General features: G+C 59.3%; 1 protein-coding gene across 1 annotated transcript; it reads right to left on the bottom strand.

Moving 5' to 3' along the window:
* Nucleotides 1-650: 650 nt before the first annotated feature.
* TBX19 (T-box transcription factor 19) lies at nt 651-24,027 on the bottom strand. Its single transcript, XM_045583406.1, has 9 exons — nt 24,024-24,027; nt 23,593-23,905; nt 11,995-12,259; nt 10,577-10,711; nt 9,342-9,403; nt 7,721-7,782; nt 5,643-5,831; nt 3,184-3,319; nt 651-1,134 (listed from the first exon to the last, which is right to left on the bottom strand). Exons 1-9 carry the CDS (start codon nt 24,025-24,027, stop codon nt 849-851), a joined length of 1,452 nt encoding a protein of 483 aa, XP_045439362.1. The 3' UTR covers nt 651-848.
* Between the last annotated feature and the right edge of the window lie 1,958 nt (nt 24,028-25,985).

Genomic DNA, 25,985 nt, shown 5'->3' with positions numbered 1-25,985 from the left:
GCTCCACGCCAGAGGCCAAGCAGGGGGCAGGCGGGCTGGGCAGGGCACAGGGCAGTGTGCCTGGCAGGACACTGGCTCCAGCAATGCCCTGGGCTTGGCAGGTCTGGTGCAGGGAGTGGCACTGGGAGGGGCGGGGAGCGGAGTAGGATGCACAGTGGGACTAGACAGAGGTCAGCTCGGGTCAGAGGCACCGTGGTGGGAAAGCCCACTGAACACCCAGAGCACCGAGGCCGTGTCTCCTTCGGCGGGCACACAGGTGCTGGCAGGTAGCAGGGCGCTCAGCAGCAGCAGCGGCGAGGCCGGGCCGTAGAAGATCTCCTGGCGGTTAGCGTGGCTCCGTTCCGCAGGCACCGGTGAGCAAGGAAGTGCGTGGTCTGACCTCAGTTCCAGGCCCCCTGCTGTGCTGCGTGATGTGCTCTGTCTTTGCTGCCTTCACCCTGAGTCACGGCCTCTCGCTCTCAGAGGAGAAGCCTGTGGCCACACACACTCCCGGGCTGCACACGGCCACGAAGCAGTGGCCTCGGCAGGCACACGTGGGGCTCGCTTACAGCTGGGCCCCCGCCCAGCAGGAGAAGGACAGCCTTTACCATCATCTGGGAGCAGGGGCGAGGCACAGGAGGGTACCCGAGGAGCGGCTGAGGCTGGAGCATAGCAGAGATCCGCTGCCAGAACAGGGGAACACACACAAGTGGTAGAGAGACCCGAGGACGCACTAGCATCACCCTCGCTGAACCATCTGCCCGTCGGCTTCTGGAGGAGCCCACCCCCGAGCCTCACTCCCTGGGATTGGGGTTTCTCGGTGCCGGGCACGTGGACGGTTCTCCGGGGACCCTGCCCTCGGACCCTGCCTAGCCGTCCAGCGAGGAGGGGGAATGGCGCCCGCCCCCGCCCGAGCCGCCCCAGCCCGCAAACGGGTGTGAGGCCACGGCTGTCCAGGTGGACACGGCGATGCTGGTCAGCGAGGGCTCCCCCAGCACCTCCACGGCCGCCGAGGGGGGCGCCTGGGTGGAGAGGGGCGAGGTCACCGCGGGGCCGCCCAGGAGAAACGCGCCCGGGGACGCGGCGTGCACGTCGGGGCCCGGCCCGGCGGGGCCTCCACCTCCGTTGCTGATGGTCCACAGGCACGGGTAGGGGCTGCGGAGACAGAAGGAGAGGCGGGGTGCCTGAGGCACCCCGGAAACAGCCCGACAAGCATATGTGATATTGGGAGGCCGTGGGGCTGGGAGTGGCTTCACTGCGGCGCTGACACGCCGGCCCTGACTCTGCAGAGACGCCGAGGGGAGCGGCGAGAGGAGCCGGTAAGGACAGGACTGGGCCTGCTGAGACCCGGATGTGGAGGCTGGCCCTGCCGCGAACACGCTATTCCCTTCCCAGCACAGCAGTGCCTGTCTGTGGGCCTCCCTGTCGCAGCCTGAAGGGCAGGAAGCAAGAGGTCTCCTGGCCAGGAGGGGCGATGTGGTGCGGAACTGGCCAGGAGGGGCGATGTGGTGTGGACACAGGCCAGGAGGGGCGATGAGGTGCGGACACTGGCCAGGAGGGGCGATGAGGTGCGGACACTGGCCAGGAGGGGCGATGAGGTGCGGACACTGGCCAGGAGGGGTGATGTGGTGCGGACACTGGCCAGGAGGGGCGATGAGGTGGGGACACTGGCCAGGAGGGGCGATGAGGTGCGGACACTGGCCAGGAGGGGCGATGAGGTGCGGACACCAGGACACGCTGGGGTCCGAAAGCCTGGCACTGAAGGCCACCTTGAGCTGTAACCGGTTTGGCTCAGTGGATAGAGCATCGGCCTGGGGACTCAAGGGTCCCAGGTTCGATTCCGGTCAAGGGCATGTACCTTGGTTGTAGGCATATCCCCAGTGGGGGTAAGGGGGGTGCAGGAGGCAGCTAATCGATGTTTGTCAATATTTCTATCTCTTTCTCCCTCTCCCTTCCCCTCTGTAAAAAAAAAATCAATAAAATATATTTTTGAAAAAGAAGAAGGAGGAGGAGGAGGAGGAGGAGGAGGAGGGGGAGGAGGAGGAAGAGGAGGAGGAGGAGGAGGCCACCTTGAGCTGTAACCGGTTTGGCTCAGTGCATAGAGCATCAGCCTGCTGCGAGTGACAGGTGGCGGCTGCACGGGACAGCATGACACAGACCCTGTGGCCACGGCAACACCAAGATCACAATTGAGCCGAAGCCGGTTTGGCTCAGTGGAGGAGCGTCGGCCTGGGGACTGAGGGGTCCCGGGTTCGATTCCGGTCAAGGGCATGTACATTGGTTGCGGGCACATCCCCAGTGGGGGGTGTGCAGGAGGCAGCTGGTCAATGTTTCTCTCTCATTGACGTTTCTAACTCTCTATTCCTCTCAGTTCCTCTCTGTGTAAAATCAATAAAATGTATTTTAAAAAAAGATCACAATTGACAGCAACCCTGGCCACCCCTGGAAGCCTGTGGCACACACAGGTCTCGCCGGCGGTGCACTGTGGCAGCGTCGCAAGCGAGCCTGGCGAATGTGGCGTGAGAGGTGCTGCTGTAGACCGAAGCCCTGCGTTCTGGCCTGGGCTGGACCTGCAGAGTCACAGCCCTCTGGCCTCCCAGCCCCGTCTGGTCCTTTGAACCCCTCTGGGGACTTCACACGCTGCACACGTCTGTGGAGCACAGCCGCTGAGCGGAGACAGAACCTACTGCTTCCAGCGCATTTTCATGCATTTTCTTATTTGATCCACTCTGACTACAGAGCAGCTCACGCAGGCAGGACAGCGGAGCTCAGTGAGGCTGAGAAAGCTGCCCCAAGTCACTGAAAGGGCACTGGGGCTTAAGCCCACGTCCATCCCACTCCAGGCCCCTTGCCTTCACCGGCCACGCCCATTTCCAGAAGTGAGAACTGACCTGGTATCTGTGAGTGCCATGCTGGTCCTGCCCTGCCCTCAGCCCCTCACCTGCACTGCAGGCCAGGCACCCGTTCCCTGCCCCGTGAAAACTTGGCTTGAAAGAATGTGGACCTTCAAGCCTTGCATTCTCCGTGTGCGTTCACTCTCTCCCCCCCCCCCCCCCCCCCCGCCAGCTCCCCTCTGTTCACTGCCTACCTGCGACGGCATTTCCCATGGCTGAGAAGTCGAGGCCCCCTCAGAGAGAAAGCACGGGGTTCCCCTGTGCTGACCTTTGCCCCTGAGTCAGGGAGCGGCTGCTGGCGCTGTCTTACCTGGGCCCAGGGTTGATGGGGCCGCTGGTGTGCGGGACGGACAGGATGCTGGCATGCGGCGTGGAGGAGATGGAGGTCCAGCTGTCGGCTCCGGAGAACACTTGCAGGTTGTTGCCAGAGCTTTCTAGCAAGTTCACTTTGGAAAAATAACAACAGTTGAGGGAGCGCGCAGACCTACACAGTGGTGCCCAATGCCCTTATCCTGTGCCATCACAGCCGTGGCTTGCCTACAGGTGCCAGTAGCTGCTAGCATTCTGAGGGAAACAGAAAGGAGGGGGAGGCTGGAATTTTTAACGTCAGCCATAAGCCACAGGCTCAGCTGAGGCGCAAGTCGCACTTTAGGGTGTCATCACCCTCAGGCCCAGCTGAGCTGTCTGAGGTCCAGAACCTACGTCTCTCAGCAGCCTCTGGCGGACTTAACCCTCTCAGAAACAGTGTCGTCTGTGTCTTAGAATCTCCACCTGCATAAATAGTGTAAATACAAGGGAGAGAAGGGAGGGAAAGAGGAAGAGAGGACGGAGGGAAAAGAGGAGAGAGAAGAAGTTTCCGGCGTATCCACCTGGCCAAGCCACGCCTCACCTGATGGGCACTTACAACTTCTTCGGACTCCGCTCTGTCTTCTACCTCCCCTCCCTCCACCCCGTTCCTCTTCCATTCCCCAGACACCGGCCCTCGCCTTTCTGGGTCTTCGCTCACATCACGCTGTCACCGGGGCGCCCTTCGCCTCTGCTTGTGTCCCAGGTCATCCGTCCTTCACCCCACCCGCCCCTCGCTTTCCACGCAGCCCCCAGACCTCCAGTGTCAACCCCTCTGCGGAAGCCGCCCGCGGTCTTCACCAGCAGAGAAGTGTGGACAAGGAGCCCGAAGGCTGGTGACCCTTGAGCCCTGACAAAGGTCAGAGCCATACACCCACTGTTTAGTGGAGACAATGATGGCTGAAGCAACTCCCCCACCAGACTAGCCATGTAAATCCTTACTGGTAAGATTGTCTGTTACTGGAAACTGCCTGCCTAAGGGCTATAGGCATCTCCCAAATTGAATAAAAGGATGGCAAGGCCGGAGCCCAAGCGGAGTCCTTCCCCTTGAGTTGGGCTCCTGCCTGGTCCCCAATATTTCCAAATTATTACTTCTTGTCTTGTCTCTGTCATTTGCATGCGGCCCCTCTTCCGGAGCCCGAACCTTGAACCATGGGGGACGTGGGTCTTCACACTCCTCTGGGCAGCTCTGCCCTTTCCCCCTCAGCACCTGGGCCTCTCAGACTCTCCTGTGCCTCGGAGTCACCTGGGGACCCTGCTAAACGCAGCCGCTTTCAGAGGGAGAGCCTGAGAGCCCACCTCTGCGAGGTTCCAGGGGACGCACAGGCCCAGGCCCACCTTCGTGCTGCCCCTACATCACGTGATGAGTGACGTGTGGGTGCATGCAGCCCTGAGTCCCTGCAGGGAGACACTGCACCCCAATCGCCTTCCACCGCCTGGCAGAGGCCTGGGGACCTGCTCCGAGGGCGCGTTTTCTGTGCCGGCCACGGAGAGAACCAGGAAGCCGTGAGAACATTGCTCAGCGCCAGACATTCAGCTCCGCCCTCCCTCCCGCAGCAGCTGTCGAGGTCGCCAGCACGCAGGCGGAGGCACGGGGACAGGTGCAGGTGACCGGGGATGCCCTCTGCAGACTCGGGGCTCCCGAGGCCCTGGCACTGCAGGCCTAACACCTCCTCCGCCTCCCAGCCACGGACGTGACTTGCTTGTCTTATTTCATGTGCATCTCCCCATCTGCGAATGGAATCCCCATGAGGGTCTGATTTGTTCGTGGGCAGAACCTGGAATCCCATTGGCCTCTGATAAATATTTTTTGCATAAATAACTGAATGAGAAATCCATCCTTGGTTTCATTGCTCGCTCCTTCACAAAAACATCCAGCAAGGGGTTGACACAGGCCAGGGGGGCCGGGTAGCAGTCAGGGAGGGTAAAAGCACACATCAGCGTCAGCATAAAAAAATAATCAGACCAAAAATTATCCAGGTTGGCTCGGTGTGCCTTCAACTAACCCTGCGCAGGCTGGGTGCAGAGCGGCCGCTTCCCAAGACCTTCCGGGCCGCGCCTCAGGGCGGGCCCCGAGCTCCCAGGACGGAGCCACGTGCCTGCAGAAAAGCCCGGGAAGGCAACCAGCACTGTCTCAGACACTCCTCCAACCTGGCTCCCCGAGGCGAAGCCTGGAACTGCTCCAGGCACCGTGCCCCGCACCATCACACCCATCGCACTCGGTGTCTTATGAAAATTACCAAAACCTAGCAACATCCTATCTAAAACCAACTGTTAGTATATAACAGAGAACATTAAAATGACAACATACCTGTGTTCCATGAAAGGGGTTCCTTCATCTTCAGACACTTCTTTTTACCCATCTCTCTCCTCCATGCCCACCCCCCGCCACCCCGGTGCTGGGTAGTGAGCGGAGCCACACACCTGAGGGAGCGTGGGTCCGGTGCACGTACGGGGCCGGGTAGGGGGCCGGCCGGTGCCCGCGTAGGCCGGCGTAGCGCTCACAGCCGTGGTGGGCGTGAGGGGCAGACAGAGGCAGAGGCGGTGCATACTGGAAGTTGGAGTTCCCGGGCGAGCACATTCCGTCCGGGTTGGAGAAGATCCAGCCGCCCACTGGGACAGACAGAGGGAGACACACGCACACGGAAAGTCAGGTTCCAGCCCCCGTTTCTGTGTGGATGACACCGAATCATCTGCCGAGGGACAGAGACCACCCTGCCCCTTCCACATCACAGCCCGTCGGCTTCTCTCGGAGGGCAGGTCCGAGCCAGGTTTGTGGCCCCGAAATCATAGCGATATAAAAGGCTGTTGGAATGAATACGCTAATGGAAACTCACAGCTTATGTTGCTCTGACTTCAACGAGTGGCATTAAAAGTCAGTCTAAGAAGGAGGTGCCAGCGGCAGCCGCCAGGACTGTTTGCTGTGGTTGCACAGAGGGGTGAAGGTCTCTCTGTTGTCCCCCACCCCCACGAAGAGGATCCGAAAATGGAAAAGATGGGGAGCCACTGGCCTGCCTGGGCAGCAAGAATCTTGCAGCGGGATATCTTTCAGCAAGAATCTTGCAGAATATTTCATAGAAATTTGTTTGTGAGTAATCAATCACCTCAACTAATGCAAAAAATGCATGTGCATGCTTTCATGATTAAAACAACAACGACACTCGGCAAAAGAGGAATGAAAGGAAATTGCTTCAACATACTAAAGGCCCATCTGTCAGCCCACCGCTCACAAGCTCAGCAGGAAGGTGCGAGCGTCTCCTCTGAGGGCAGGGAGGCAGACACCCCTTCTGGCTACTTCCATTCAACCTGATACTGGAGGTCCCACCCAGAACAATTAGGAAAAAAATCAAATCAAAATTAAAAAAGAAAGAAAAGGCACCAAAATTGGAAAAGAAGAAATAAAGTTATCCCTGTTCACAGATGACATGATCTTACATCAGTGTTTTCCGAAATGTGGTACGTATACCCCCAGGGGTACGGGAAGAGTTTGATGGGGGTACACGTTGCACCAGAGTTCGGTGGGGATATGCACTGCACCGTGCTTAGCTGCACCTAATTCTACGTTCTCATGAGTATGAGGGGTACTCAGCGTTACAAAAATTACAGAAGGGGCCGAAGCCTGTTTGGCTCAGTGGTAGAGCGTCAGTCTGCGGGCTGAAAGGTCCCAGGTTCGATTCCGGTCAAGGGCATGTACCTTGGTTGCAGGCACATTCCCAGTAGGAAGTGTGCAAGAGGCAGCTGGTAGATGTTTCTCTCTCATCGCTATTTCTAGCTCTCTATCTCTTTCCTTCCTCTCTGTAAAAAAAGCAATAAAACATATTTTTTTAAAAAAAGAAAATTATAGGAGGGGTACACATATGTCAAAAATTTGGGAAACACTGTCTTACATGGAGAAAACCCTAAAGATTACACACACAAACACACACACACACTTACACACAAATGTTAGAACTAATAAATTCTGCAAACTTACAGGTCATAAAATCAACACAAAAAATCAGTTGCATTTCTATATACTATCTCTGTTGCTACTCTTTGTCTCCATCTATGACTCTGTCTCTGTCTCTAGCTCTGTCCCTGTTTCTCTGTCTCTCTCTGTTTCTATCTCTATCTCCGTCACTGTTTCCATCTCTGTCTCTGTCTCTGTCTCCATCTCTGTATCTCTCTGTCTCTGTCTCTATCCCTCTGTATCTCTGTCTCTGTGTCCATCTCCGTCACCATCTCTATCTCCATCTCCGTCTCTGTCTCCCTGTCTCTGTCTCTCTCTCTCTGTCTCTGTCTCTCTGTCTCTGTCTCTGTCTCTCTGTCTCTGTCTCTCTTTCTCTGTCTCTATCTCTCTGGAACTCTCGCCAGGGCACAGACTTGTCTTGAGAGGAAGAAAAACCCGCTGGGTGTTGACGGAGGTTTGGGACAGGCCAGCGGTCATGACCGTGGAGTCTGATGTGGAGTCTGATGGTGTCCCCCCCAGGCGCCTCCCCCGCTGAATTCACCCATGAACTCACGGTGGGGACAGGCCATGTGCTGGCTCTCGGAGATGGCGTCCGGGATGTCCTTCAGGTGGCTCCTGCAGGAGGAACAAAGGCACATGGCTGTCCAGCCGGCCCCATATCAGCGCCAAGTCGCCCCGAATCTCGGGGAGCACCCCATTCTTGAAAATCAAACCCCCTTTCCCTGAAGCCGCTGTCTCTCCCACTCCCTGCTCTCCAGGTGCTGCATCCGCCTGGGCCATGGCTCCTTAATCGCAATGTTACGGGCTGCTCCAATTCACCGTGTTTACAGCTCTCTCCGCCTAGTCAGAGCCTATTGACTTCTGGCCACGGTCCCGCCTGACACAATCCAAGCCCAACAACAGCTAAGATACGCGGGCACTTCAAGGCACAACCCCACCTGTGCCGAGCTGGACCCACCCCGGTCCCGTGGGGGACATAGGGTTAAAAGGGGGCTCAGGGAGTAAGGGAAGTGGGCCAGATCAGAGTGGACATGGCGAAGCTCAGACTTAAGGCAGGACGCTCCCTCCTGGAGCTGGATTCTCCTGATTGGACCACGCTACCAGCATTCTGAATCCGGGTTCTGGCATCTCACGAGGCAGATTTTCTTTAAGCCTTTGCTTATCTGAACAGGTTATAAGTATGTCTTCTACATCCTCAAAATTAAGTCAAATATTGACAGGATAGGCCCTGTGGAGCCATTACAAACAGCTGTCCATTGACCCGGAGCTTTTAGGATGGGAAGGAGACAGACAGCTGTAGGAGGCATCAAAAAAGACCTGGAACTCAGGCAGTAAAGTAGGACCCCTTCCAACGGAACCACGTCAGAGCTCTGGTCTCCCTGATGGAAGTCTATGACAAGTACTATTACTTTTCCATGTTTTTCCTAGAACGGAAGGGAAGAGACCAGGATTGAAGTCCCTGGCCCAGCGGTAGAAGTACCACTTACACCTGGAAGTCTGCCTTCTCTCAGACCTGAACGGTGTGGCCCACTCACCTGCACGAGCTGCTAAATGAACAACTCATCTTCCCTAGGCTAAATGTCATTTTTTGAAAAATCAAACTTACTAAAATCAGTAACTCAGGGATACTGGGAGAGGGCAGAGTGAACTATGTAATTCTAAGCCCATGAATTGTTTTTTAAATGTGGTTGTGCTAGCTAGCTTCAGGAATCTGTAGACAAGCAGGTGGCAAAGTAGTGCCAGTGAGAGGTTCTCCCAGGCTTGTATTATAAGGGACAGAGAGTTATAAGTTTGTTGAGTTTCATTGATTTTGTTAAATATTAAACTGAGTATTAAAAACATTTCTATTAAAGATAAAGCAAGTGCAGCCAGCCAGTGTTGCTCAGTTGCTGAGTGTCGACCATGAACCAGGAGGTCACGGCTAGATTCCGGTCAGGGCACAGGCCCAGGTTGCAGGCTCAATCTCCCCGGGTGGGGCATACAGGAGGCAGCCGATCAATGATTCACTCTCATCATTGATGTTTCTCTCCCTCTCGCTCTCTCTGAAATAAGTAGAAACATTTTTTTTTTTAAAGATAAAGCCAGTGCCGCTCGTCTAGCTCTTTCTGGAGGAGCATAAACCCCGCCTTTGCAGAAATCAATGCACCAGGTTTCACTGAAATGTCTCTACTCACCTCTCCTTGGCATCCAGGAAGGCTTTGGCAAAGGGGTTGTACTTGATTTTGAGAGCTGTTATCTTACGTTCACAAAGATAAGAAGTGTTAGTGGAAGCAAGACAGGCAGAGCAGACAGACCCTCTCCCTTCACCTGGGAGTTTCTGTAACACCGGACCATCCCCGTCTCCTCTCCTCCCTCCTCCACGTGTCTCTGCTGGCTTCTGCACAAAGCCACAGTCGAACGCACTATCTCTGGCAAAGAGCGTTTTATCGTGGCCCGTGGGGAAAGGACAGGTGCCGTGAGCGTGAGCAAGGACAGGCCAGAGCACTGAGCCTCGTGCACTGAGCCCGCTCCCTTTCCTGGACCTGCTCATTCATCTTTCCACCCATCACTGGACGCCTCCCGCGTGTCAGTTAGGTTCTGGCCTGGGAACCAGGAGGGAAGACAGTAAGGCCGTGCGATCCAGCCTCGCCGAGAGGCGCCCGGCATCACCTCCCTGGTTCTTCATCAGCCGCCCACCCCCGGGGCCGGTTAGCACAGCGTTCAAGCTCTCACCCTACCCACGGCCACCCGATCCCCCGGCCTCCGCCTGCCTCATTTCCTTCGGGCCCCTGACCTGTACACACCGCCTATCAGACACCCGGTGCCCATGTGATGTAGGTATATTTGGTCCTCCTCTCCCTGCTGGGACGTATGAGCCTGAGGACCAGACACGTGTTTAATTCACTGCAGTTTTCCCAGCGGGCGAAGCACCAGGCAGGGAGTTAACACTCAACAGGCAGCTGCCGAATGAACGGATGTTAAAAAGGACAGGTGCGTCAGCAAAGGCCCGAGACGCAGGCTCTTCCTGGTGCAGGCGGGAAGCCGGAGGGAGAGGGGGAGGCGGAGGGGCGAGGGGCGAGGGGGAGCCCTAGAGCAGGGGAGGCGGCTGCGCACACCCGTCTTTCTCCTGCTTTGGGCTCCGGGGGACACATGGTGACGGTTTAAAAGCCCACAGCATTGAAAGGAGAGACAGCGCACCGGGCAAATGAAAGCCCACAGGCACATGGTTCTTCTCTCCAGACACGCAGCTCCCTGCAGGCACCGAGGCCCTGGGACAGCCACCCCACTGCTTAACTCCGCCTCCGCCAAGTGTCTGAACCCTAAAAAGCCTACCTGTCACCCCAGCTGGGAGATGGCAATAAAAGCACGCCCTCTGGGTGACACACACACACACACACACACACACACACACACGCACGCACGCCCTCACCTCCTCGTTCTGGTAGGCGGTCACGGCGATGAACTGGGTTTCAGGGAAGGAGCAGTTCATGACCATCCGGTGGGCACCTCCCACGCGCACAATGTGCACCTGCGGCTCGTACTTGTGCAGGGAGCTCAGCATTATCTGTGGGTGCGAGAGGAGCAAGCGAGCCGTGCGGAGCCGGGCTCTCACGGGAAACAGACCGTGGTTCGCCCCAAGCTCGGCACCACCCGCTTAGGGCCACGCACTGGGCCCCCTCGGCCCCCTGATGCAGCGCACCTCTCTGAGCAAGAAGGGGGTTCCCCCAGCAGCCCCCAGGGACCGTAGCGTGGGCGCCGATAGGAGGCTGGCGCAGGCTTCCAGGGAGCGGTTCTAAAGATTATTCCATTTTCCGCCCAAATACTGACTTCCTTCTTTCTCTCTCCCTCTTTGCATCGCAGTGATGTGGATTGTGACCCTTCCCCACGCTGGTTTCCTTCGTGGGAGGACCCAGCATCCCGGGCCCAGATGTGCTGCATCCACAGGAGCTGCCTGGGGGGCAGGGATGCCGGCACCTGCCGGTCACGGAGCACCCACTGCCGCCCCCCTGAGGGACCCTGGAATGTGGGAGGCGGTGACAGCTCGCTTCCCAACTTCCTGTTTTAATCAGACCTGAAACCTCTGAAAACTGCCGAGACCTGGGGGGCCTCCTCCCCTGCAGACACATGACCTCCTGTGTCCCGTCCGAGGGGCTGAGAGACGGGGGAGGCGCCGAGGCTGCAGGCGAAGGGGCTGGCCACTGGAAATGGGGGTAGCAAACCTTTCCTCGGATGCCCCCAAAGTCTACATTTCATAAAGGGAACAGCAACCCTCGCGGAGCACTGGCATTCGCACTCCCACCTGAGAAGACAGAGGAGGGAGACGCCCCCACGTCTCGTCCCCTCGCCCTGAAGACCTTCCTTCCCTTCTCGAGGTTTCTTTGGGGTTTTTTTATTTTGTTTTTTTGTTTTTGTTTTTTCTGCAAAACCAACGCTGCATCCATATTCTACTGACAATTATCCTGATGCCCAGGAGGAGGGAGCCATTATTTCATTAGGAGACGCTTTCGATTAAGGCGTTCGCCCACTGCCAACTCTCCACTCTCCCCCAAACAAAGAGGGGAGTGCGCCTAGCAAACCCCGGCCCGCCTCCCCCTCCCAGCCCTGCCCTGCAAGGCCCTGATTCAGTAAGCGCTCTCTTCACATCAGGAAGTCCATTAAAAACCCAAAGCACCAATTAAGAGCTGTTTATTCCTGTTTACCTTGGGGCCGGGGGGTGGGCTGGGGGGGAGTAATTGGCTTCTGTGGGGCGAAGAGGCCGCTGAGGACCCCTCTAATTGACTAAATGCACCCTGGTTTCTCCTCGATTGGTCCAAGGGTGGCAGGCGGCAGGGCCCCGGGCGCGCCTACCTGGCCGCCGCCGCTGAGCTTGTTGGTGAGCTTGACCTTGCTGAAGGAGATGGGCGCCTTCATCCAGTGCGCCCCGAAGTTGGGCGAGTCCGGGTGGATGTACACGCAGCTGTGGCTGGAGACCTCGGGCTTGCCTGCGGGCACCCACTCCCCGTTGACGTACTTCCAGCGGTGGCTGTCCGTGGGGACAAAGTCCAGCAGGAGGGAGTACATGGCGTTGGGGTCCAGCCCCGTGACGCTGATCTTCAGCACAGGGAACATCCGCCTGAAAGAAAAGCAGAACCGGAGCCACGGCGGGGATGCGTGAGTGTTAGGGACCCCCACCGCCGCCTGTCCAGCCGTCGGTCCGCCCTGAGTGCCTCAGGCGCAGAGAAGGCCGGGGGATAAGCAGAGAGGAGCCGAGCAGCAGGCCCAACCCCACGGAGCCCTTCCCACAGAGGCACTCTGCATCGGGGTCGCTCTGACCCTCGGCTCCACCAAGAGTCTGAAACCCACCCTCCAGGGCCTTGGGCGGGACCCTGCAGCCCCCGGGGCACAGTCAGGGGCACGTTGGCAAAGAGGGCATTCCCACGTCTTGGCCCGCACACGGGGCACTTCACACTCACGCCCCCAGTGGCCCTTTCTGGCCTCAAGAAGGCAAATGTGAACACAGAGCACGGCCAGCGGAAGCGTGGTTTTTTCACGGAAAAGCGAGTGCAGCCGGCTCCTTCCTGCAGGCATCTGTCTCAAAGCCTCCCTCCGCGGACATGCTCCGCAGACCTCTGAGAAGGGAGATGGCGTGTGCTCACTCTGAGCTCAGCACACAGGACGGCCCTCCTTGCGTGAGCACCTTGAGGGCGCCTGCGTCCGAGGGACGGGCTGGGACCCGCGGATCTGGCTCCAGACCTCCCGCCCCTGCGAGGAAGTGCAGCACGTTTGCTCTCCGGGCACGTGCACGGCCACCTCGCCACCTGCTTCCGACTCCCTCTTCCTTCACCAAACATTCAAAGTTGCTGCACTCTGTCCTCTAAAGGCCTGGTTTCCAGACATGCACGCACACACTCACACACACACTCACACATTCACACTTACACACTCATACACACACTCACACACTCACACATTCACACTTACACACACTCACACACACTCACACACACACACACATTCACACTTACACACTCATACACACACTCACACACTCACACATTCACACTTACACACACTCACACATACTCACACACACACACACACACACACTCACACATTCACACTTACACACACTCACACACACTCTCTCACACACACACACACACACACACACACACACACCTGTCTACCCATGTGCTGTCTTACTGATCAATACAGCTTTTAAAATCTGCAGCCCCAAATCGAGACGCTATCCGTCCAGAGTCTAGACAGACCCTGGCTGGTCCATGAACCAGCATTCGTGTAGCTGGGAGTTGTCAGGGATGCAGGCCCTCAGACCTCACTGCCTTCCAGACCCCGGAGCCACAGGCACACACCTTAACGCTCAGAGGTCTGGTTGGGGCCTAAGATGGTACCTAAGGAGACGTGCAGGGCGTGAGGGGGAGTGTGAGGGGGGGTCTGTCTAAAGACTGGTGCTCTGAGCGCTGGGAGAATTAAGGGGAGGTGGGATGGGCCTGCCACTGGGAGGAGGGGTCCCGGCTGGCCAGGACCATGAGGATCTGGGGAGCGCGGAGCCATGGCGTGTGCAGGGAGCCCGCTCCAAGGCAGGCAGAGGGGAATGGTCACAGCGGCTCCCTGAGCTCTCGGACATCTCAGCCCCCTGCCTCTCCCGCTGCCACACGCATACCTTTTCTCCCTCCCCTTCCGAGTCTTCTAGAAAGTAAACGTGGGCAGGCCCCACGGAGAGGCAGCCCCGAAACGCTTTCCTCCATGTGAGCCCCTCATTGGAGGTGCGTTTCCTCCTCTGACACAGCGTGGCCCGAGCTGCTGGGGGGGAATTGGTGTAATTCCCACCAGCGTCCTGCTCGCCGCCAAGCCCGAGCGGAGCAGTCAGGCCAGAAAGGCAGACAGGTGTCTGTCCACCGTGTGAAGCCACGTGAGCTGTCAGAGGGCCCCGGGGGTCGCCGTGGGGGCTCCGGAGGGCTGGAGGGGAAGGACTGCTCTCCATGGGCCCCAGTGGATCAGGGTAGCATTAAGCTGAGACCTAAATGACGAGACGCCGAACACGGGTGACATCAGCACACCTGCACACCAAGGACTCGCAGACCCACGGCCCTGGGGTCCACATGGGCCTGGGCTACTGAGGGGGAAGGCCAGGGGGTCAGGCAAATGGAAGAAACAATCCCAGTTTCCACTCCGCTGCCACCAACAGGCTCGCGTGCCCTCGCCTCTCTCCCCTGCCTCACGCCGGGTCCCCCAAGGAATGTTCTGACAGCAAGGACAGCTCCGGCGTCTTCTCCTGAGGCTCTAGGAAACGTGACCCCCGGGGAAGGTCCCGTCTCCCTGGCCAGCAGGGAAAGGCTCCCACGCTCCAGGAGGGACAGCGAGGTGTGGGTGGGGGGAGGACGCGGAGAGATCGAGCCCCCACACCTGCAGGCGGGCGTGGAAACGGTCCAGCCTCTTTGGAAAACAGCCTGGCAGCTCCGGGACCGGTCAGAGGCCGAGCTCCCGGGGAGCCGCAGCCCTCTCCCCGGAGCACGTGCGGAGGGAGGACACGCGCACCCACACAGACACACAATGTTCCCGGCGGCCTCCTTCACAACGAGCAGCAGCACGCGCGCCACCCGCTGACGCACGTGGGGTGTGAGGACACCGCGGAGCACCGGGTGGCAGTAAAAATGCTGCAGCGAGGAGGAGCCTGGAGGACTCAGCCCAGGGAGAGGAGCCAGCCAGAGGGCCGTGCGTCCATGGTTCCATTAGCATGACGCGTCCAGAGCCAGCACCTCTATTCTGCGGATAGAAGTAGAGATTGCCAGGACTGGGGGAGGGGGGAGGGAGTGAGGAGGAGGGGTGACGGCTAAGAATGCACAATTTCTTTGGGGGGATAATGAAAACGTTCTAAAATTATTCATGGGACCGCAAGCACAGCTCTGTGACTGTACCAAACACCTGACTTGTCTGCTTTAAGGGGTGATGGGGTGGTGTGGGGGCAATAAAGCTGCTACAGGGGGAACCGAGGGGCCAGCATCCTGCGCTCAGAGACCACAGGGAAGTTGGAATGGCTTGTTCTCTTTAGCACTTCATTTGCCAACAATTTTGCAATTATTTTTCATCATCAAACAAATGAACTATGGGATGCTGTGTCTTTCTAAGTCTCCCTTAAGCCCGGAAGGAGTAAATAGAAGTCAGTCAATTTGTCAAACGTCTTATAAGGGGTCCATGCGCCCCCTGCCTGGGACCAAGTTCAGCTCCTCGGGCCTCACAGGGCCAGGAGGCGCCGTGGGCTTACCTGTGGGCAGCACCCGGGGCGGGTCATTCTCAGGGTGAATGGCTCTGCTCCTCAGGTTGGTCCCCACCCCCCTTTTCTTTCCAAGGTGCCGGGAACCAGAGATGCCCGGAGTTCTGGGGGAGCTGGGAAATGTGTGGATCACTAAGGGGGGGAAGGGGGATGGAGAGAGGGGGCAGGAGAAGGGAGAGGGAGAAAGACGAGAGACAAGGAGAGCGGGCAGGCAGTGTGGCAGGTGAGTAAGGACTCCGCAAACCACGTGTGAGGACCATGGGCTGGGTCGCCCTTGAACCCGTGGCTGTGCCGTGAGGCTCGTTTCCACGCTGTTTCCCTAACAGGGGGCAGGAGGAGGCTGTGGGAGTGGGGCCTGCGAAAGAAGGGGCAGGACGAGGCAGATGCTGTGGGTGGGGGCGGCAGAGGTGGTCAAGGCAAACGTCAGGAGGCGCCCTCCTCAACACCCTCCTCCGTCTCCCACAGAACTAGAATGTTCTGGAGCAGTCATCAGAGCTCCGGGAGAGTGTGTGTATGTGTGTGTGTGTGTGTGTGTGTGAGAGAGAGAGAGAGAGAGAGAGAGAGAGAGAGAGAGAGAGAATGTGCATGTATGAGTGTGTGTGAGTGTGTGTGTGTGTGAGAGAAAGAGAGAGAGCACGCGTGTGCACGCACATGTGTGTGTGAGTGTGTGTGTGTGAGAGAGAGCGTGCGTCCGTGTGTATGTGTGAGTGTGTGAGAATGTACGTGTATGAGTGTGTATGTGCATGTGAGTGTGTGTGTGAGTGTGTGAGAGTGTGTGAGTGAATGTGCATGTGTGTGAATGTATGTGTGTGAGTGAATGTGCATGTGTGTGAATGTATGTGTGTGAGTGTGTGTGTGTGTGTGTGTGTGTGTGTCAGGGCAGATTACACAAACACACGTGCTCCTCATAAATGGCAGCTGTACCAGGTAAGCTCGGAGAAGAATGTCTGGGGGAAGGGAGGAGATGGACACTGACCATTTGCCTGGCGCACCCCGTATCCTCTGCTCTGCACAGCTCACTGGGAACTCGACACCCCCCCCACCCCCCCGCCTGCTGACAGCCGTCATCACCACCAAATTTGACTTCGGGCCCCACACCTACTTTAGGACAAATGGACGGGCCTGCTGAGGGCGAGTTTAGCAGCAGGAAGTCAGGTGACTTAGCGGATGGAGTGCACATGACCAGGAGCACTTCCCCGAGGATGCCAGGCCACGCACACAGAGGGACCGGGATGTGCACACAGAGGGACCGGGACGCGCACACAGAGGGACAGGGATGCACACACAGAGGGACCGGGCTGTGCACACAGAGGGACACGGATGCGCACACAAGGGACCGGGATGCCACACAGAGGGACCGGGACGCGCACACAGAGGGACCGGGATGTGCACACAGAGGGACCAGGATGCGCACACAGAGGGACCGGGATGTGCACACAGAGGGACCGGGATGCCACACAGAGGGACAGGGATGCCACACAGAGGGACCGGGATGTGCACACAGAGGGACCGGGATGCCACACAGAGGGACACGGATGCGCACACAGAGGGACTGGGATGCCACACAGAGGGACACGGATGCGCACACAGAGGGACCGGGACGCGCACAAAGAGGGACCGGGATGCACACACAGAGGGACCGGGCTGTGCACACAGAGGAACACGGATGCGCACACAGAGAGACCGGGATGCCACACAGAGGGACACAGATGCGCACACAGAGGGACACGGATGCGCACACAGAGGGACACAGATGCGCACACAGAGGGACCGGGATGCGCACACAGAGGGACCGGGATGCCACACAGAGGGACCGGGATGTGCACACAGAGGGACCGGGATGTGCACACAGAGGGACCGGGATGTGCACACAGAGGGACCGGGATGTGCACACAGAGGGACCGGGATGTGCACACAGAGGGACCGGGATGCCACACAGAGGGACACGGATGCGCACACAGAGGGACTGGGATGCCACACAGAGGGACACGGATGCGCACACAGAGGGACCGGGACGCGCACAAAGAGGGACCGGGATGCACACACAGAGGGACCGGGCTGTGCACACAGAGGAACACGGATGCGCACACAGAGAGACCAGGATGCCACACAGAGGGACCGGGACGCGCACACAGAGGGACCGGAATGCCACACAGAGGGACACAGATGCGCACACAGAGGGACACGGATGCGCACACAGAGAGACCGGGATGCCACACAGAGGGACCGGGATGCCACACAGAGGGACCGGGATGTGCACACAGAGGGACCGGGATGCCACACAGAGGGACACAGATGCGCACACAGAGGGACCAGGACGCGCACACAGAGGGACACAGATGCGCACACAGAGGGACCGGGATGCGCACACAGAGGGACCGGGATGCCACACAGAGGGACCGGGATGTGCACACAGAGGGACCGGGATGTGCACACAGAGGGACCGGGATGTGCACACAGAGGGACCGGGATGTGCACACAGAGGGACCGGGACGCGCACATAGGGACCGGGATGTGCACACAGAGGGACCGGGATGCCACACAGAGGGACCGGGATGCCACACAGAGGGACCGGGATGTGCACACAGAGGGACCGGGATGTGCACACAGAGGGACCGGGATGCCACACAGAGGGACCGGGATGCCACACAGAGGGACCGGGATGCGCACACAGAGGGACCGGGATGCGCACACAGAGGGACCGGGATGCGCACACAGAGGGACCGGGATGCGCACACAGAGGGACCGGGATGCCACACAGAGGGACCGGGATGCACACACAGAGGGACCGGGATGCGCACACAGAGGGACCGGGATGCGCACACAGAGGGACCGGGATGCCACACAGAGGGACCGGGATGCGCACACAGAGGGACCGGGATGCCACACAGAGGGACCGGGATGCGCACACAGAGGGACTGGGATGCCACACAGAGGGACCGGGATGTGCACACAGAGGGACAGAGATGCGCACACAGAGGGACCGGGATGCGCACACAGAGGGACCGGGATGCCACACAGAGGGACAGGGATGTGCACACAGAGGGACCGGGATGCGCACACAGAGGGACTGGGATGCCACACAGAGGGACCGGGATGCCACACAGAGGGACCGGGATGTGCACACAGAGGGACAGGGATGTGCACACAGAGGGACCGGGATGCGCACACAGAGGGACCGGGATGCGCACACAGAGAGACCGGGATGTGCACACAGAGGGACCGGGATGCGCACACAGAGGGACTGGGATGCCACACAGAGGGACAGGGATGTGCACACAGAGGGACCGGGATGCGCACACAGAGGGACTGGGATGCCACACAGAGGGACCGGGATGTGCACACAGAGGGACAGAGATGCGCACACAGAGGGACTGGGATGCCACACAGAGGGACCGCGATGCCACACAGAGGGACCGGGATGCGCACACAGAGGGACCGGGATGCCACACAGAGGGACAGGGATGTGCACACAGAGGGACCGGGATGCGCACACAGAGGGACTGGGATGCCACACAGAGGGACCGGGATGTGCACACAGAGGGACAGGGATGTGCACACAGAGGGACCGGGATGCCACACAGAGGGACCGGGATGTGCACACAGAGGGACAGGGATGTGCACACAGAGGGACCGGGATGCCACACAGAGGGACCGGGATGTGCACACAGAGGGACCAGGATGTGCACACAGAGGGACCGGGATGCCACACAGAGGGACACAGATGCGCACACAGAGGGACCGGGATGTGCACACAGAGGGACACAGATGCGCACACAGAGGGACCGGGATGTGCACACAGAGGGACCGGGATGCGCACACAGAGGGACCGGGATGCCACACAGAGGGACACAGATGCGCACACAGAGGGACCGGGATGTGCACACAGAGGGACCGGGATGCGCACACAGAGGGACCGGGATGCCACACAGAGGGACCGGGATGCCACACAGAGGGACCGGGATGCGCACACAGAGGGACCGGGATGCACACACAGAGGGACCGGGACGCGCACACAGAGGGACCGGGATGTGCACACAGAGGGACCGGGATGCACACACAGAGGGACAGGGATGCACACACAGAGGGACCGGGATGTGCACACAGAGGGACCGGGATGCCACACAGAGGGACCGGGATGTGCACACAGAGGGACCAGGATGTGCACACAGAGGGACCGGGATGCGCACACAGAGGGACCGGGATGTGCACACAGAGGGACCGGGATGCGCACACAGAGGGACCGGGATGCCACACAGAGGGACAGGAATGCGCTCACAGAGGGACCGGGATGCGCACACAGAGGGACACAGATGCGCACACAGAGGGACCGGGCTGTGCACACAGAGGGACCGGGATGCGCACACAGAGGGACCGGGATGCGCACACAGAGGGACCGGGATGTGCACACAGAGGGACCGGGATGCGCACACAGAGGGACCGGGATGCCACACAGAGGGACCGGGATGCGCACACAGAGGGACCGGGATGCCACACAGAGGGACCGGGATGCGCACACAGAGGGACCGGGATGCGCACACAGAGGGACCGGGACGCGCACACAGAGGGACAGAGATGCGCACACAGAGGGACAGGGATGCGCACACAGAGGGACAGAGATGCGCACACAGAGGGACAGGGATGCACACACAGAGGGACCGGGATGCCACACAGAGGGACAGGGATGTGCACACAGAGGGACCGGGACGTGCACACAGAGGGACCGGGACGCGCACACAGAGGGACCGGGATGCCACACAGAGGGACCGGGATGCCACACAGAGGGACCGGGATGTGCACACAGAGGGACCGGGATGTGCACACAGAGGGACCGGGACGCGCACATAGGGACCGGGATGTGCACACAGAGGGACCGGGATGCCACACAGAGGGACCGGGATGCGCACACAGAGGGACCGGGATGTGCACACAGAGGGACCGGGATGTGCACACAGAGGGACCGGGATGCCACACAGAGGGACCGGGATGCGCTCACAGAGCGACCGGGATGCCACACAGAGGGACACGGATGTGCACACAGAGGGACCGGGATGTGCACACAGAGGGACAGGGATGTGCACACAGAGGGACCGGGATGCCACACAGAGGGACCGGGATGCGCACACAGAGGGACCGGGATGCGCACACAGAGGGACCGGGATGTGCACACAGAGGGACCAGGATGTGCACACAGAGGGACCGGGACGCGCACATAGGGACCAGGATGTGCACACAGAGGGACCGGGACGCGCACATAGGGACCAGGATGTGCACACAGAGGGACCGGGATGCCACACAGAGGGACCGGGATGCCACACAGAGGGACCGGGATGCGCACACAGAGGGACCGGGATGCGCACACAGAGGGACCGGGATGCACACACAGAGGGACCGGGATGTCACACAGAGGGACCGGGATGTGCACACAGAGGGACCGGGATGCCACACAGAGGGACCGGGATGCACACACAGAGGGACCGGGATGTGCACACAGAGGGACCGGGATGTGCACACAGAGGGACCGGGATGCGCACACAGAGGGACCGGGATGCGCACACAGAGGGACCGGGATGCCACACAGAGGGACCGGGATGCACACACAGAGGGACAGGGATGCCACACAGAGGGACCGGGACGCGCCTGTTCCCTCTGCCGCCTGAGGCCGCCCGCTCTGCCTTAAAATAGAAGCGCGGCTCCCAGGCTCAGAGGCAGCCTGGCCACCACAGCGATGACTCAGGGGCTCGGGAGGAACCGCGATTGTTCTCTCTGAAAGACTGAGGATGAATCACTGCAAGTTCTCGATAAAAAAGAAGGAAAGAGACCAAGAAGGAAAGGGAGAGGGTGTGTTAAAACGGACAAGGGAGGAGGAGTGTGGGCGGCAGGACCCCAGGTCTGGGGATAATTCAGTGGTTTTCGGGAAAAATCCTCTCTCTTGGCTGCTTCTCATCCACGTCAGCGGTGAGTCCGCTTAATGCACAGAGACAGCTCCCCACGGGGTCCAAGGAGCCTTCCTCCTTCCAGCAGCGAGTCCGGGGGCTCTCCAGGCTGCTTGTCTCATCAGAACAACGAGGCCCCCCCCCCCGGGTGCACAGGGGCGCGGGACCCTCACCGAGGCCTCTGGGAAGGTCAGAGAGCCACTGCCTACGCGGTGACGTAACGCACTACAGGGCTCGGGTGGAATATTCTTCTCCCCGGAGAAGGGCCCCGACCACCCAGCTCGGGCTCGGGGGCTGCTGTGGAGGACAGAGGGGGGTGGGAGGGAGGCAGGGGCTACGTCCCAGGAGAAGGGGAAACATAGTAGGTGGTTAGGAGAAACGTGGGCAACATCCTTGAAGAACTTCACATTTTTAATTTGAAGGAAGGAACGTTATGGGTAAAAAAAGGCAAGAGCAAGTGCATGGCAACTTGGATATTATTAACCTGAGCTTGAGGACGGCATCAGCCTGTTGTTTGTTCCTAAAGGGAAGGGGTGAAACACAGTCCCACCCGGTGGCTGTGCTTGTTTCACGTTTATCCGTGACCCGCTGACAGCCAACTCGTTAGTGTGAGCTGGTGTTAGAGTAACCACAGCAGCAACACAAAGAATAAGGGACAGAAAGTCCTGCCTCTTATTGGGCGTCATCGGATGTTTACAGCTGTGAACAGAAGGTAAATCCGGCCCTGGCCTGGTGGCTCAGTGGTTGGAGCGGCATCCTGTACACTACTGGTAGAAGGTTTCGGGTTCAATTCCCCGTGAGGGCACATACCTGGGTTGTGGGTTCAATCCATACCCAGTCAGGGAGGCAATCTCTCTCTCTCTCTCTCTCTCTCTCTCTCTCTCTCTCTCTCTCTCTCTCTCTCTCTCTCCTCTTTCTCTCTCAAAACAAATGCTCAGGTGAGGATTAAACAAACAAAACAACAACAACAAAAAACGTGTTTCATATCTCTTTCTACCAAAAACAATGTGTAGCAGCTACCTATAAAGAGGAGGAACAACTACAGATATTAAAGAAACACATACATCATACATATGAAGTAAAGGGGAAATATAAATATCAAACCGTCTGACATCCTGGCACCAGCAATGCATTGCCTAGCACACCTGTGACCACAAAGTATGTCAATGTCAATGTCACAGGCCAGCCCTCGGCTGCACGCCTCTCCCAGGGCAGTCAGCGGTTCACTCTCTCCTCTGGGCATTTTACTCAAAAATGGGGAGCGAGACCTCAGGAACGGAGGCATCTGCACAAGGACCAATGCCTCCGGAAGCCGGAAGCCGTGGCCGTCCCCTCCCGGGAGCAGAGCTTCTCTCCGGGCGGCTGCCACGGTCCTGCCAGCCCGCCTCCGACGCTGCCCTCCGGGCCACGGGAGCCCCGGAGAGCACCGGCTGGGGGTCGGGAGCTGGTTGGTCTGCCCAGGCAGGGAGCAGTAAGACTATCTTCAAAGTCCTTCTCTCTCCTACCAAGTGAAAGCTTCTATTAATAAGATCACCGCAAGCCCCTCGGCGGACGAGGGTTAATAGAATCCGAGAAATGCCAGCGGAGATCAGGTTCCGTTCCTCCCCAACTTGTTGCAATGAAAAAAGAAACCTCCCTGCTCAGGCGGTACCTGCCAGTTCTTTACCTGTGACCCCAACGGCTCACACACACACACACACACGCACCCCACACACACACATGCCAGGAAGCAGATGTAGTGATAGGCAATGATCGAATTTGCCCTTTTGCTCCCAGTTTCCACCGGTCGGAAATCTCCGGGAAGTTTGTACACGTCAGCTAACCCGCCCGGCTTCTAACTGAAGTTGCCTTTCGCCTTTCTGAGCAGCTGGGACGCAGGTCTCCGCTGGGACTCACTCACCGTCGGTCAAAACGGCCACTCTGCTGACGTGTGAGCCCATTTCCCAAGCCCTGGGCCTGCCCCCTTCAGAGTAATTTCTCCATGAAAAAGCATGCAAGACAGGTACCTCCCCGCCACACACACACACACACACGCGCACACACACACACACACACACGCACACACACACACACACACACCCCTCTCTGCCGTCCCAGAGAAGCCCACTCTGTTGGCTGGAGGAGCTGGAGGCTGCTCTTCCCCAGCTTTCATCAGACTCGGCGCCGCCTCCCCCGTGTTCCTGGGGCCTCGCCGCCCGCGCCCGGCCGCCCGCCCGAGGGCCGCCCGGGAGTCACCTGCCGCTCTTGGTCACGATCATCTCGTTAGTGACTTCCTTGAACCTCTGCCAGAGCGGGGCGTCCTCCAGCGTGACGCGGAGCTGCCTCTCCGTGGGGTCGCCTTTCTCCCGGCCGGCCTGCAGCTCGCTCTCCACCACGTTGAGCAGGCGGGAGACCGTGCCCTCGCCGGCCTTCTGCGCGCCCGGCTCGCCCATGGCCACGGGCCCTCCGAGGGAGACCGTGGGCTCCGGCGCTCCTACCTGCCGCTCCCTCCGCCTCCTCTCCCCGTGGTGAGGACCGGGCAGGGCCGAGGGAAGATGCTGGCCCTCGCCTCAGCCCCACCGAGCATGACACCCTCCGGGTCTCCAAATTACACACCAACCTGTTAAGCTTTAGTTGGGGAGAGGCGGGGGGCGGGGGGAGGGGGAGAAAAGCCCTCTCTTAATCACCCATTGGACCGGGCGGGGGAGAGTCCTCCCTGCCATTGGCTGCTGGCACGGAGGAACCGTTTAAGAAGAGTACTCCATCCAAATTATCCGGCTTTTATCGTGTTGAGCCCGAAGAGGCCTAATCAGCGGGTGGAGGGCCATTTTCCCGTTAATTAAAACCGTTCCAGGCCCGACTGCCAAACCGGGCAATCGTGTTTGTGTATAAACCATGGCATGTGGCCCCATAGGGAGGACAGGCCCGGGAGGACGGCTAACTGAGGCCCACACGGGCCTCCTGACACGTCGAGAACCTGCGTCCCTGGACCACGGCCCCGGCCCGCGCCCCGAGCCTGTATGGAGGCCGAGGGCGCCTTCAGGGAACGTGACCACCGCCCCCGGTCACAGGTCCAAAGGGCCCCTCTCCCAGGGCGTCCCCGAAGGGTCCCCTCACTCCTGGCAGAGCCCACGCACACCCACACTCTGCTCACCTCCCACGGCAGAGCTCTGGGCCTGGTCCCTCCCCCAGGGGCCGCACTGGTGGCCCTAAACCCAGTGAGGCCAGAGGGAGAGAAGCCCTCAGCATCTCCCCAGGGTGTGCTCTGCCCCCAGGAGGGGAGCCAGCGTGGCCACCGGGTGTGGAGCAGCTCTGGGCCAGGAAGCTCTGCCGCCGCGTCTCCTGGACAGCCACGCTCTCGGGAGGTGCCAGCTTCCCAGGAAGATACTAGATGCTTTCCTGTGTCTCCCGGGCCAGGGGCGGTCTGCGGATCCAGGGCTAGGACCCAGGGCTGGGCAGTACTGCCTCCTCCTCCGCCCGAGTGGACCCGGGGGCTGTGGGCTCTTCCCGCTGCAGCAGGAAGTTAAAACAGAAGGAGAATAAAAGCAAAAGGCAAATCAAGTCAGGGCGAGGCCCATACCTAAAGAGCATTTGGTGCCTGCAAGGTGCCCAGGCTGCCTGGGGCGGGTGGAGCAGGCGTGGCTGCACCTCCCGGATTTAACCAGAGAGAAGGTGACAATCAGACAACAAGCCCCAAGGAGGAGACCGGCTCAGGCTGTGGCAGAGGGGAGGTGGGGGCGGGGGCGCCAGGTGGGACGGAGGACGGGGTTGGAGGGAAAGGCTCTCTGCGGGGGAGATGCTGAGACCCACAGGTGCTGGAGGCCAGGGAAGGGGGAGGAGGGCAGGCGGAGGAGCGGTGAGGAGCGAGGCCGGCCACTGAGGGCACGCGGTTAGAGGGGCCGGGAAAGGTCACGAAGGAGCAGCTCAGAGACGCTGAGCTTTGGGGAGAAGCCACGGGCAGCACAGTGTGCGGGAAGTCTGAGCACCTCGGGGCCTGGGCCGTCACTTCCCTCTAAAGGCGGGTGTGGGTGCGTCTGGGTGGGACCAGGGGGTGGGATGTTGTCTTGAGAGTTTGTGTCAGAAACAATTCCCTTGGAGACCCCCAGCCACCAGCCAGGCGGCGGTCCCCCCTGCTGCCTCGGAGAGCAGGAGCCTGAGGTTCAGAAGAGAATTAACAGAATCCTGCGGAAGGGTTTGTCCGCGGAGTCAGAGGTCGCTGACGGAGTGGGCGTGAGGGCCACACGGAACACAGAGGGTTAGGGCAGTCCTGCCCTGGCTGGTGGCCCATCCGTGCACCTAAGGGTCTCAGTTCAATGACCAGTAAGGACATGTACCTGGGTTGTAGGTTCGATCTCTGCTCTAGTTAGGGCACGTTCTGTCTCTCATACATCTGCCTCTCTCTCTTTCCTCTCCCTTCCTCCTTCCCTCTCTCTCTAAAAATCAATGGAAAAATATCCTTGGGTGAGCACTGGGCAGTTTGGCTCAGTGGATAGAGCATCAGCCTGGGGACTGAAGGGCCCCGGGTTTAATTCCAGTCAACAGTACATGCCTGGGCTGCAGGCTCGAACAGTAGGGGGTGTGCAGGAGGCAGCCAATCCATGATTCTCTTTCATCATTGATGTTTCTATCTCCCTCTCCCTTCCTCCCTG

Source organism: Pipistrellus kuhlii, unplaced genomic scaffold (assembly GCF_014108245.1).
Source record: "Pipistrellus kuhlii isolate mPipKuh1 unplaced genomic scaffold, mPipKuh1.p scaffold_m20_p_18, whole genome shotgun sequence".
In the NCBI taxonomy this organism is placed as follows: Eukaryota; Metazoa; Chordata; class Mammalia; order Chiroptera; family Vespertilionidae; genus Pipistrellus; species Pipistrellus kuhlii.
This window is presented reverse-complemented; position numbering and strand designations above follow the sequence as displayed.

Excerpts from the sequence above, each read along its gene's own strand:
- TBX19 (XM_045583406.1), bottom strand. Across the intron at positions 10,712-11,994 it reads AGCTCAGCGGCGGCGGCCAG|ATAATGCTGAGCTCCCTGCA; the intron begins GTAGGCGCGCCC and ends TCGCACCCACAG. Across the intron at positions 7,783-9,341 it reads TTCCTGGATGCCAAGGAGAG|GAGCCACCTGAAGGACATCC; the intron begins GTGAGTAGAGAC and ends TTCCTCCTGCAG.